The sequence below is a fragment of the Mytilus trossulus genome, chromosome 5, assembly GCF_036588685.1.
Source record: "Mytilus trossulus isolate FHL-02 chromosome 5, PNRI_Mtr1.1.1.hap1, whole genome shotgun sequence".
NCBI classification, from domain to species: domain Eukaryota; kingdom Metazoa; phylum Mollusca; class Bivalvia; order Mytilida; family Mytilidae; genus Mytilus; species Mytilus trossulus.
In genome coordinates, this window is record NC_086377.1 from 59,152,806 (window position 1) to 59,165,908 (window position 13,103).

The 13,103-nt window shown below is 32.5% G+C and overlaps 1 protein-coding gene across 3 annotated transcripts in view; it reads right to left on the reverse strand.

The window, feature by feature from the left end:
* Nucleotides 1-219: 219 nt before the first annotated feature.
* Nucleotides 220-13,103, reverse strand: part of LOC134718988 (sodium- and chloride-dependent GABA transporter 2-like) — a 62,627-nt gene continuing 49,743 nt past the window's right edge. For all 3 annotated transcript variants that reach the window (XM_063581878.1, XM_063581879.1, XM_063581877.1), the window contains 2 exons: nt 12,195-12,368; nt 220-4,986 (listed from right to left, as the gene is read on the reverse strand). In XM_063581878.1, the coding sequence (XP_063437948.1) occupies nt 4,780-4,986; nt 12,195-12,368 (381 nt within the window). In that variant the 3' untranslated portion in view covers nt 220-4,779. The remainder of the gene's footprint in view (nt 4,987-12,194; nt 12,369-13,103) is intronic.

The following is a 13,103-nucleotide window of genomic DNA, read 5'->3' on the forward strand; positions in this document are numbered from 1 at the left end:
ATTAATAATAAGTCATGTTTAGAAATATGACCATTTCTTTTTGGACCTTTTGGTTTATAGCTCTTCATCTTTTATATAAGCTTTGAATTTTAAATATTTTGGCCACGACCATCACTGAAGAGACAAGTTTTGCCGAAATGCGCATCTGGTGCAAGAAAATTGGTACCGTTAATTTATTCCAGACCCTTGGTCAGAACAACAGAAAGGTCTGCACTACAGTTTTGATAATAATAGATTTTATTTTACCAATGATGTTAAAAATTAGACAATAGACAACTATCATAAAATATTAAAATATCAATCGGTTAGGTAAATGAAATCCCATTTGCATCATGATAAAATATGTACATAACAGTATGATGAATAAAAACCTTTTTTTATGAAAAACTGCAGCTGTCTGCAGGAAATGTGCCTTATAATGAAAACAATCTATCGATGCAAACATTTTTTGTTTCTTTATAAAATGTCAAATTAATAAAATGTGCCTAGTAATTAAATTAATCTGTTGTAAGGGGAGATTTGTGTAGCTTAAAACTAATTATTAAAGTATACTTAAGGGACTTCACTTCACTCATTCATTTAAAAAAAAATCATGGCTTATATCTAAAAATTAGGACACATACCTTTTTTTGTTTAGTTCCATTATTTATATACTTCCATTTTATAACTCTTTGAAAAAGCTTTTTATTTAGAAAAAAAGCAGCCAACTTCCTTCCAGAACAAAATCAGAAAAATGAATATTTTAGAAACTTTATCTTAAATTAACCAAAAAAAAAACCTCACAAACATTTACTATTTTGTATTATTAAAGTATAGATTTCTGTCAGACTGGTTTAAAATTATGTAAACATTTTCAATTTTTTGCACAGCTGCAGGTCTAAAGCACATTTTTAATGAACTATACAAGTACAGTTCAGATAAGTTAAATGAATTCATGAGTACAGTGAAACCTGATTAAACCGAACCCTGAATAAACTGGAAACCTGTCTAATCCAAACTTGTTCTGAAGACCAATCATTTCAAATTTTATGCATTGTGAACCTGATGAAACCAAATACCTGCCAAAACCGAACAACATCTCATGTCCCGAAAGGGTTCGGTTTAGTCAGGTTTTACTGTATATACTTTTTGCATCTTTAATGATTATATGATATTGTACATATGTTACAGATAAAAACAATGATAATTTATAATAATAAAATGATGAAATGACAATACATATATATTCTTTAAACTACAAATACACAATTAAATATGTAAAACCGACATGTTTTATAAAACTGTTAAGATATAGGTGGGCATCTTAAATTTAATTTCTGTGTCAAATTCGTTTTGCAATCTTACAGTAGAACTATTTTTTAAATATAAATACATGTATCAGCTGCAAATTCCATAACAAATCTTTTGAGAAAAAAATACATGAACATTTCAGTACAACTCAGAATCACTTTATATGATAAGATTATTTTTGAAAAGATTTCTTGAACTATAAGTTGTAAGCGCCATTCCAGAAAATACTATATCCCCCCTCGAGGAGAGGCAATGTTTCTAAATTTTATGTGGGTGGTTTAATTCGAAATACATGTACCAAAATACAAAGGGAGTGTTGTTCTTATTTATTTTTATTTCCATGGGTGAAAAAAAAAGGTGCCTTTCCTAGAAGGAATTGTATTTTCTGAAACAACCCCAAGGTAAACATGGTTTTTAAACTAATCTCATTTCAACAAAAAATGTCTAGTGAATTTCAAAAATGTTATTTATCTGTAAGCTAAAATTGTAAATATTTATAATATATTTTAACATTACCGGGGTAATCATTAAATCATAGCTAACAAAAGCTGACTAGAATAATGTTAATGTTCTTTGTGCTGTTTGTGGTACAAACATTCTTCTCCTTTATCTATATACAACAGATCTTTCTCTAACAACACAATGAGAGAATGATAAAAAAAAAGTACAACCTTTAACATTTCAAGCTCATGGTAAAATTATTTTTACCGTATAGCGGGTTATTTTCGCGGGGTGTAAATTTTCGCTTATTTTCGCGGATAGAACAAAATCGCCAAAATAAATTCCGCCAATTTAAAAGTGTTCATGCAAAGGTAATGTTAAAAATGTTGAATCCGCCAAAAAAATAACCGCCAAATTTTTTCGTATACCTTATTCAATGAAAATCGCGAAATTTTACACCCGTGAAAATAACCCGCTATACGGTACCATCTCCAAAGATGAGGCAAATAGTTATCAAAGGTACATGTAGCAGGATTATAATTAAGTACGCCAGAGGCAAAACCATGAAATGACCATTTAAAAAATATTTCAAGGGAGGGCAGAAGTCTGCTTCAGAAGGAGCTGGAAATCACAAAACTTAGTCGAGTATCAACGTTTTGATGTATAATCTTTGTAGAGGGGGAGGGGTCCTAATCCCAAAATCCCAGGCTAAAAAACATGAAATCTTGAGGTACAGAATTTATCAAAATTTAAATCCTGACATCCCGAAATTTGAAAAAAGAATTTCTGGATATTGAAAGGATCAATCCTGAAATCTTGAGCTTAAAAATACCCAATCCCGACATCCAGAAAGGGTCCTCCCCCACTTTGTATACTGCAAAGATTATATCAGACACTGAAATTGTCTCAAGTTCAGTATACATATAGCTACAGCAAAAAACTAATCCTGGACCAGTATTTCACTGAAGTAATGCGGGAAGTTTAAAGGTCCTTTTTAGAAAAAGACATTATTTGCAAACATTGTTTTGTCCACTTTTGAGATAACTCAAGGGGCATAACTTTAGAACAGTTATTTGTAGCAACAGCGAGTATGCAACTTTTTCAAATGTGGGTTTAACATTATTTGTTGGGTACAATTGTTTGTGGATAAAGGTATAAACTATGATTTTCAATGTTTTATAAAGAAAAGTTTTGTATGCGCTTGCATGATGACTTCCGGAAAACCACCAAGGAATTTTTTTTGAAGAAATACATTTTTGGAGGAAATCTACACCGGATCAAAATATAATCCATGGTTTGTTTTAGTTACCAGGAATTATGAAACAATTAGCATTATACAATTGTTTAAACAAGCTACCCTTACCTTTGGAAAATGTTCATACATGCAACATGGCAGCAATCACACAAGCTAACCTTAGCAGACATGATGAGTGAAGTTTGTTTCACAATTTCAGTGATAAACCATAATTCACTTTTGACCCAATAATAGTATGATCTTCTGTTGATACTTTATTATTTGTGGGATAGTTGATTTTGTTGGTATAGACAAATGAAGTCCTATTATTTTGAAGTCACTATGGACATGATTGAGGCTTAAAAAAAAGCAGGAAATCAAATATCAATGAAATATTTTTTTCTTAATACAGAAAAAGTTGGTATTCATGAAAAATATGATAAATGAATATCTTTAACTGATAAAAACTTCATTTTTTGAAATCATTGTTAGGATTTTTTAAGCATAATTAATAAACAATATATGCAGCCATTTATATGTTATGCAAATTATTTTAAGCGGTTAAAAGTGCAGGAATGGAGTATCATAGAATGCTGCCATAAATGTTTTTGATAGTTTAGCATGGTGATGAATATATACTTATATTAGAACATAAATATAATAAATCTTGAGAAGTCAGACAATTTCAGTGTTTCGTATTATGCAAAGATGTTCAATAACATATGAGCTGCGTCGGATAGAAATCGACCAAATGCAAGTGTACATAAATATGTACATGTATCCGACTCTGATTGACTTAGAAACATTCATTTACGAAATACAATCAAATAAAAGATGAAGTTTGGTCCGTTTTGAGGCATTCGAATACCAATTTAGCTTGCAAACAGTCCAAGGCTCATAGATGCCAACCCCTTTTGACACAATCAGTAACAAACTATCAAAATTTCCGTATTTTTGAAAAGTTTTCAGTAATCATTCATAAACTTGCATTTACCAATAAAAATTACTGACGTGTGGTTGCAAAATGATGTGCACTAAAATTTGTCGTTCAACATGTTGTCTGTAGTATGCATTCAATTCATTAATTGTTCAGAATGAGATGTTCTCGACTCGTACATTTTCGTTTTGTCAAGAAGTAGAGAAAGGGGGAAAGCTACTGCATAAAATGCAAGTTTGCCTCTTCGGAAGTCAGTTAGTTCCAAACAATAGGTTGATAACTCCCAAGAAACCAGAAGCATTACATTGGCGTTTTCTAAATACCGGACCAGGACGGAAAAGTAATGATAAAAATCCGCGTTTTACAAAATTGAACGGTGATGAATGGAAATCCGTAACTTTTCTACTTTGACCGTAATAGCGTAGTTTTTATCGCAAAATCTGAAAAACTAGGGAAAACACGTAATGGTTGGCATCTATGCAAGGCTTTCTGTTGAGTGTTTTTTCAAAACCGAAATAGGTTAATAGATGTATTAATGTTGATTTGCATAAGGTCGATTTCTATCTGACGCAGCTCATATCTAGACAATGTTTAACATATATATCGTACATAAAACGGTATACCCTAACAAACTTTGCATTATTTATCTAAATAATGAAAATTCTATATTTAATGAATTTGAGAATAATTTAATTCATTTTAAACAAATCCTTTTCGATTTTCTTTACAACATTTAAATAAAATCTCTTGACACTAAAATTGATTTGCTAGATATCAATTTGTTTTCCTAAAAATAGTATTTTTGCATTGTTTTTATATCTTAAATCTTTACCAAAACTTTGTTCAAATCAATTCAAATTCTTCAGTACATATAGATTTACATATTAGTATGTCTAAGGTTTGTATTGAGAGGTTCCATTTCTGCATCATAGTTGTTTTTAGACAGATTGTTCATGGGGTAGAGGTATTCATTGTTATCCATGTATGTGTAGGGTGGGGCTGTTGGCTCCGGGGCAGGGTAGTACCCATCATAGTCCTGCTGTCGTTCATCTTCGTCGGAACCACACATCAGGTAATGTACTTTCTGTAATAAAAATAATATCAAAATATATTTCATATTCTGCAATTTTATTTTTGCAATCATATGGTAGAAGAGTGTGTTTTGTATGTAATTTCTCCATAATTATATATGCTAAGTAGTAAACACTACTAAATTGTATATTTAATATGATCAATGACAATTGTGCTTTATTAGCCCTTCATGATGATATCAAAATTAGTTTTGGTTGCAACAGTTTTACCACACCTCTATTTTGTATGAAGTCATGTGATCTCAATATCAGTCATGGTTGCAAAACATTATCAAATCCCTTATCTGTATTAAGTCACGTCATGTAACAAATATTATCTTGAGGTATATTATAATGTGTATATGATATAGACTTTTCATTATCACACATTGTATTAACCCTCAATCAATATAATCCTTTGAGCAGCTCTCTTGTAATTGTGTTGGTGCCTCAGGCTGAAAAAGATGTGATGTTCTCTATATATTTTCACCAGGAGTTTGTTTTTTGCTATTTTGCAATTATCATATACTTAGTAAATGTTGCTCATTCATATTTTTCAGAATGGCCATTTTTGCAGATCTATGTATTTGCTTGATGTGTTAGAGCTTTTGACTTTGTCATCAGATAAGAGACTTTTCGGTTTTTTTAATTCCCTCGGAGTTTGGTTTTACCAATAGTGTATAGTTCAATAAGAATATCCTCTCCCAACAAAAATTATGAAATAACAAGAATGTGTCCTCAGTACATGAATGCCCCACTCGCATTATCATTTTCTATGTTCAGTGGACCGTGAAATTGGGGTAAAATCTCTAATTTGGCATTAAAATAAGAAAGATCATATCATAGGCAACATGTGTACTAAGTTTGAAGTCGATTGGACTTCAACTTCATCAAAAACTACCTTGACCAAAAACTTTAACCTGAGGCGGGACAGACGGACAAACGGACGCACGAACGGACGGACGAACAGACAAACAGATGCACAGACCAGAAAACATAATGCCCCTCTAATATCGTAGGTGGGGCATAAAAAGAATGCATACCTCATCACAAGAGCCATCATACGACATACAACTATGAAGTACAGCTGCTGGGATGGCTATATAAGGAATAGCTGAGATCTATAGGAATATCCCCATCCATCAAAACTTATAAAAGGGAGATACTGAAAACTTCATCAAAGGGAGATAATATACAACTCACCAAAGGGAGATAATTCACACCTTATCAAAGAGAGATAATACATACCTCATCACAAGAGCCATTATACGACATACAGCTATGTAACACAGCTGCAGGGATGGCTATATAAGGAATAGCTGAGATTATCCAACTGATCAGTACCCACATTTCTGTTAGATTCAAAGGGAGATAATCACAGAACTTATCAAAGGGAGATAATACATACCTCATCACAAGAGCCATGGCCACAGACCACAATTAATTCCTCTATTAGTTCTTTATAACCTTTTGTCTCATTAAAAAAATTGGACCTAATCTTTTTGTCAAATTTTTTGTGTGTGTAATGTATAGTACTAGTCCAAAAACATATCCAAAATTCAGAAAGATTGCTCTGATGTAACTTACAAATTTAGCCAATACACATCCATACCCCTATGGACAAGTCAAGAGATGTTCCGAAAACTGAAAATATTACCTTTTTGCACTTGACCTAATCACTCTTTCCATATTAAAATCAGTTAAAATACCTTCAACAAAAAGTTATTTCACCTCTCTTCTTTCATTTCCACCCCATAAAAACTAACAAATGAATGAAAAAGGCAAAGAAAAAAATAAAGAAAAAATACACTATAATTAAGGGGAACTATATTCGTGAACAACGAAAAGCGGGGTCATTAATCGTGGTCTTGGGCCTATTAGGGGCCAAAAACTTGACCAATTCCAATAAAACTTGGCATGATTTAAGCTTAGTGTATTATAAGTCAGTTTACAAAGTTTAAAAGCCATACGATACATATTATAGAAAATGTGGCATTTTTTATATCTCAACTTTGGTTGCTGAATTGAGACGTTGAAATAGAAAAAAATCAACTTTCAAATTTTGGCTTCAAAAATTTCCCCAAAACACCAAATTGCACTTTTTTATGTCTCAATGTATAAGATATTATATATTCAAAGTAAATGATAGCATACTTAATGTATGAGACTTATAAAAATTTGACAAAAAGTAATTTTATATGTGCCTATGCCGAAAAATAGAGGTTTTCAAATGAAGCGAGGCCTTATATGAAATGCAATATTTTCCACTTACAACAATTTTCTGAAGTTGTTAAATTAAAACAAAACATTTAACATTATCATAAATGTTCTTTTCATGTAAATATAAGTTTCAAAAAGCATAACACATGAGTTTTACATGGTATTAAGCAATGTCAAGCTTAAAATAACAAGTTGTCAATTTAGGCCGTTCCCTATATTTCCATATTTAATTGCATATAAATGATATTGGAGATGGAAATATGCTTCTTTTTGCCAAAATCCTTGCTGAGATATGATCAAGTTTGAAGCCTGGATGTAACAAGACTGTTGCTTTTAATTGTATATGTAGAAATTATGGTCTAATGCAAAGTTTTTTCAATTTACTGTTTAAAACCTGCATGGAATTTCAGTCTTAAAATGCCAATATTTTAACCACCAGCCATTCAGCAGAAGAAAATAAAGGTATTCTGTGAAACAGACAAGTTTAAACAACCTGTAATAAGTGCTTTCCATATAGATTCAGTGCAATCTGTTTAAAGAAATACAATTTTAAAGTGCATAGAACTTCATATTTCACTTGCTTCGTACGGACCGCTAGACCTAGGCTATTAAAACAGCACATTTTATACTCTTTTTATGCTTTCATCCACTTTTCCTTGTGTTCAGAGTTCACAAATGAGTAAAACACATGAAATAAATACCACAAACACAAATAGATATCAGAAAAAAATTGTCAGAGAAAAAATAAGGATGCTGATTTTGCAAAAATGATGAAAAAAGTGAAAAAGCTACTTTTTGGGCATATTAGCTGAAAAGTGACTTTTGTTTACAAATTTCTATCAAATAAAAGTGGAAATCATTTCTTCTCATATAGTTTGACAAATCAATACCAATAGATCATTCAGAGAAGTTGTCAAAGTATAAATTCAAAATTTCCTGAAATGCACCTCTTAGGCCACAGACCACAATTAATTCCTCTATTAGTTCTTTATAACTTTTTGTCTCATTAACAAAATTGGACCTAATCTTTTTGTCAAATTTTTTGTGTGTGTAATGTATAGTACTAGTCCAAAAACATATCCAAAATTCAGAAAGATTGCTCTGATGTAACTTACAAATTTAGCCAATACACATCCATACCCCTATGGACAAGTCAAGAGATGTTCCGAAAACTGAAAATATTACCTTTTTGCACTTGACCTAATCACTCTTTCCATATTAAAATCAGTTAAAATACCTTCAACAAAAAGTTATTTCACCTCTCTTCTTTCATTTCCACCCCATAAAAACTAACAAATGAATGAAAAAGGCAAAGAAAAAAAATAAAGAAAAAATACACTATAATTAAGGGGAACTATATTCGTGAACAACGAAAAGCGGGGTCATTAATTGTGGTCTTGGGCCCCATCATAAGACATTCATTTATGTAACACAGCTGCTGGGATGGCTATATAAGGAATAGCTGAGATTATTCAACTGATAAGTACCCACACGTCTGTTAGATACAAAGGGAGATAATCACAGAACTTATCAAAGGGAGATAATACATACCTCATCACAAGAGCCATCATACGACATACAGCTATGTAACACAGCTGCAGGGATGGCTATATAAGGAATAGCTGAGATTATCCAACTGATAAGTACCCATAGATCTGTTAGATACAAAGGGAGATAATCACAGAACTTATCAAAGGGAGATAATACATACCTCATCACAAGAGCCATCATACGACATACAGCTATGTAACACAGCTGCAGGGATGGCTATATAAGGAATAGCTGAGATTATCCAACTGATAAGTACCCATACATCTGTTAGATACAAAGGGAGATAATCACAGAACTTATCAAAGGGAGATAATACATACCTCATCACAAGAGCCACCATACGACATACAGCTATGTAACACAGCTGCAGGGATGGCTATATAAGGAATAGCTGAGATTATCCAACTGATAAGTACCCACACTTCTGTTAGATACAAAGGGAGATAATCACAGAACTTATCAAAGGGAGATAATACATACCTCATCACAAGAGCCATCATACAACATAAAGTCATGTAACACAGCTGCAGGGATGGCTATATAAGGAATAGCTGAGATTATCCAACTGATTAGTACCCACACTTCTGTTAGATACAAAGGGAGATAATCACAAAACTTATCAAAGGGAGATAATACATACCTCATCACAAGAGCCATCATACGACATACAGCTATGTAACACAGCTGCAGGGATGGCTATATAAGGAATAGCTGATATTATCCAACTGATCAGTACCCATACTTCTGTTAGATACAAAGGGAGATAATCACAAAACTTATCAAAGGGAGATAACAGGCCTCTACATTATAATTTTTTCTCACTTGTCCCTTTGGACAAGTTGCGAGAAAATCAACTTGTCCGAACTCTTAACTCACTTGTCCGAATTTATAATTGAAAATCCTCCATATTGATATATACATCATGTTATATGCAATAATAACACTTGCCCTTTGATTGTACCTAATAAAGATCAATAAAGGGAGCAATCTGTTATGTTATATGAATACCACATCAAAATTCATTTTATTATTTCAGACTGAAGGCTTATTTGCAAGACTGAGTTCTCTGACTCATTGTCACTATCATGTGTCGATCATTAAATCATATCTCTTCCCATACCACTAGGTTCTCCTATTCACGGACCTATATTCATTCTGAAGTAGTGGTATGGTTTAAACCAAATACACCTGGCACCTTGTTTACTGTTACAAATAAACCTTTTTAATTTATTGATGGTGCCAAACAAGATTTTACAATTTATCTTGATTTTTACATACATTGATATATGATCATCATGATCATGAGGTACATAAAACATTTAAGATCATTGTAGTAAAAAATCTGCCTTTTTAGATTTTATTTAATTTTTACATCTTAACTTATTATTTTAACATATAGTGTGTAGTAAAGTCATCATCTCTAATCTGTTAACGTAATTATCTATGACAGATCACAGACATATTAATTCTCAGTTCTCCGGTCAATGTTTACATTATCCATGTTATCGGTGTTAGATATTTTCTATATACATCTGGTTAAAGTTAAAGAGTTAATAGGAAGCTTTCTCACGGTTTTGATTCATTCTGCATTCTAACTGTACAACTATCAACATGTATTATTTCAATAGATTATCAGTACTTTAAATGTGTTTCGTTTATATATGTAATCCAAAGTTACTACATAGATCTTATTGAATAAAACCTTTTTTAATTTAATGTAATGCCTAAAAGCAAAATCAAATGATACAAACTTTAATTTAAAATTTTAAAGTTAAGGTATAACTCCATATCATGCATATGGAGGTGCTCCTAATTCAAGAGGCTTATACTAAGAAGAAACATTTACATTGGTTTCCTTCCCCTTACTTATTTTCCCCAATGGTCAATGGCTGCCAGCATGTTCAAATACGTTCAATCAGAGACATACTATACAAGTTTATAGGTCTCTGGTTCAATCAATGAATTTTTATTTCATTTTGTATGATCAATAAAACAATCATTCATATTTTTAGGAATGTACAAGTCTTGAATTTGATCTATTAATATCTGACATCGATTTTTTCACTTGTCCCATCGGACAAGTAGTATGATGAATCTACTTGCCCGACACCTATTTCCACTTGTCCCGGACAATCGGACAAACGGTAATGTCGAGCCCTGGATAATACATACCTCATCACAAGAGCCATCATACGACATACAGCTATGTAACACAGCTGCAGGGATGGCTATATAAGGAATAGCTGATATTATCCAACTGATCAGTACCCACACTTCTGTTAGATCAGAGGGAGATAATCACAAAACTTATCAAAGGGAGATAATACATACCTTATCACAAGAGCCATCATACGACATACAGCTATGTAACACAGCTGCAGGGATGGCTATATAAGGAATAGCTGAGATTATCCAACTGATCAGTACCCACACTTCTGTTAGATACAAAGGGAGATAATCACAGAACTTATCAAAGGGAGATAATACATACCTCATCACAAGAGCCATCATAAGACATACAGCTATGTAACACAGCTGCAGGGATGGCTATATAAGGAATAGCTGAGATTATCCAACTGATTAGTACCCACACTTCTGTTAGATACAAAGGGAGATAATCACAGAACTTATCAAAGGGAGATAATACATACCTCATCACAAGAGCCATCATAAGACATACAGCTATGTAACACAGCTGCAGGGATGGCTATATAAGGAATAGCTGAGATTATCCAACTGATAAGTACCCATACATCTGTTAGATACAAAGGGAGATAATCACAAAACTTATCAAAGGGAGATAATACATACCTCATCACAAGAGCCATCATACGACATACAGCTATGTAACACAGCTGCAGGGATGGCTATATAAGGAATAGCTGATATTATCCAACTGATCAGTACCCACACTTCTGTTAGATACAAAGGGAGATAATCACAAAACTTATCAAAGGGAGATAATACATACCTCATCACAAGAGCCATCATACGACATACAGCTATGTAACACAGCTGCAGGGATGGCTATATAAGGAATAGCTGAGATTATCCAACTGATCAGTACCCACACTTCTGTTAGATACAAAGGGAGATAATCACAGAACTTATCAAAGGGAGATAATACATACCTCATCACAAGAGCCATCATAAGACATACAGCTATGTAACACAGCTGCAGGGATGGCTATATAAGGAATAGCTGAGATTATCCAACTGATTAGTACCCACACTTCTGTTAGATACAAAGGGAGATAATCACAGAACTTATCAAAGGGAGATAATACATACCTCATCACAAGAGCCATCATAAGACATACAGCTATGTAACACAGCTGCAGGGATGGCTATATAAGGAATAGCTGAGATTATCCAACTGATAAGTACCCATACATCTGTTAGATACAAAGGGAGATAATCACAGAACTTATCAAAGGGAGATAATACATACCTCATCACAAGAGCCATCATACGACATACAGCTATGTAACACAGCTGCAGGGATGGCTATATAAGGAATAGCTGAGATTATCCAACTGATTAGTACCCACACGTCTGTTAGATAATAATTGTTGTAGCTGACTTTATTGTTGATGGTTAGTGTGAAATTATAAATCCACAGGCCCTAAAAAAGAAAAGTGATGATATATATCTATCATAATAGACGACAATATTTTGTCAATATTTTATGGAAATTAAAAAAGCCAACTAAGGATGTTTTGTAAGATCTCAAAAACAATGACTTTACAATATCAAATGCTTTTATCTTATTAACAATTTAAAAGTGCTATTTGAACTTAAGGATTTTGAAATATTTCTTGCTGGTATTGAAATACTTTTAATGCTGGACAAATCTGTTCTTTTAATATTTGCCTTTCCCTTTAACAAAAATATAAAATTTTCAAAATCTTGAACCACACACTTTGTCAGAAAAATTTCATTGGATATATAATTTTGATCATTGAGAAGCTCAATATTAATAATTTTAACAAAAAGTATGTGATTTAAGCATTCAGCTGAACTATACAGAGTTATCTCCCTGTAGTGTTATGCACCACCGTAAGGATGTTTGCTTGTCATGTTTTGGAGTTTTTGTCAGATTTTCTAAAATCCTCTGGTTTTATCCATTTTAATGCCTTAAAAATGTTTGCCCATGAACCCCCATATTTCTTTTTATAAATCTTTTGCATGTATAATTATAAGCAATTTGTAAAAGTTTTATTAATTTTTATTTATTTTTTGATAGTTTTTGAGAATTTTGACTGGTCAATGAAAAAGCTATGAAAAGTCAAGAGAGAACATTTACCCACTAAAATTGCAATGGCTAATATCTCAAAAACAAGCACATGGACCCCTAATT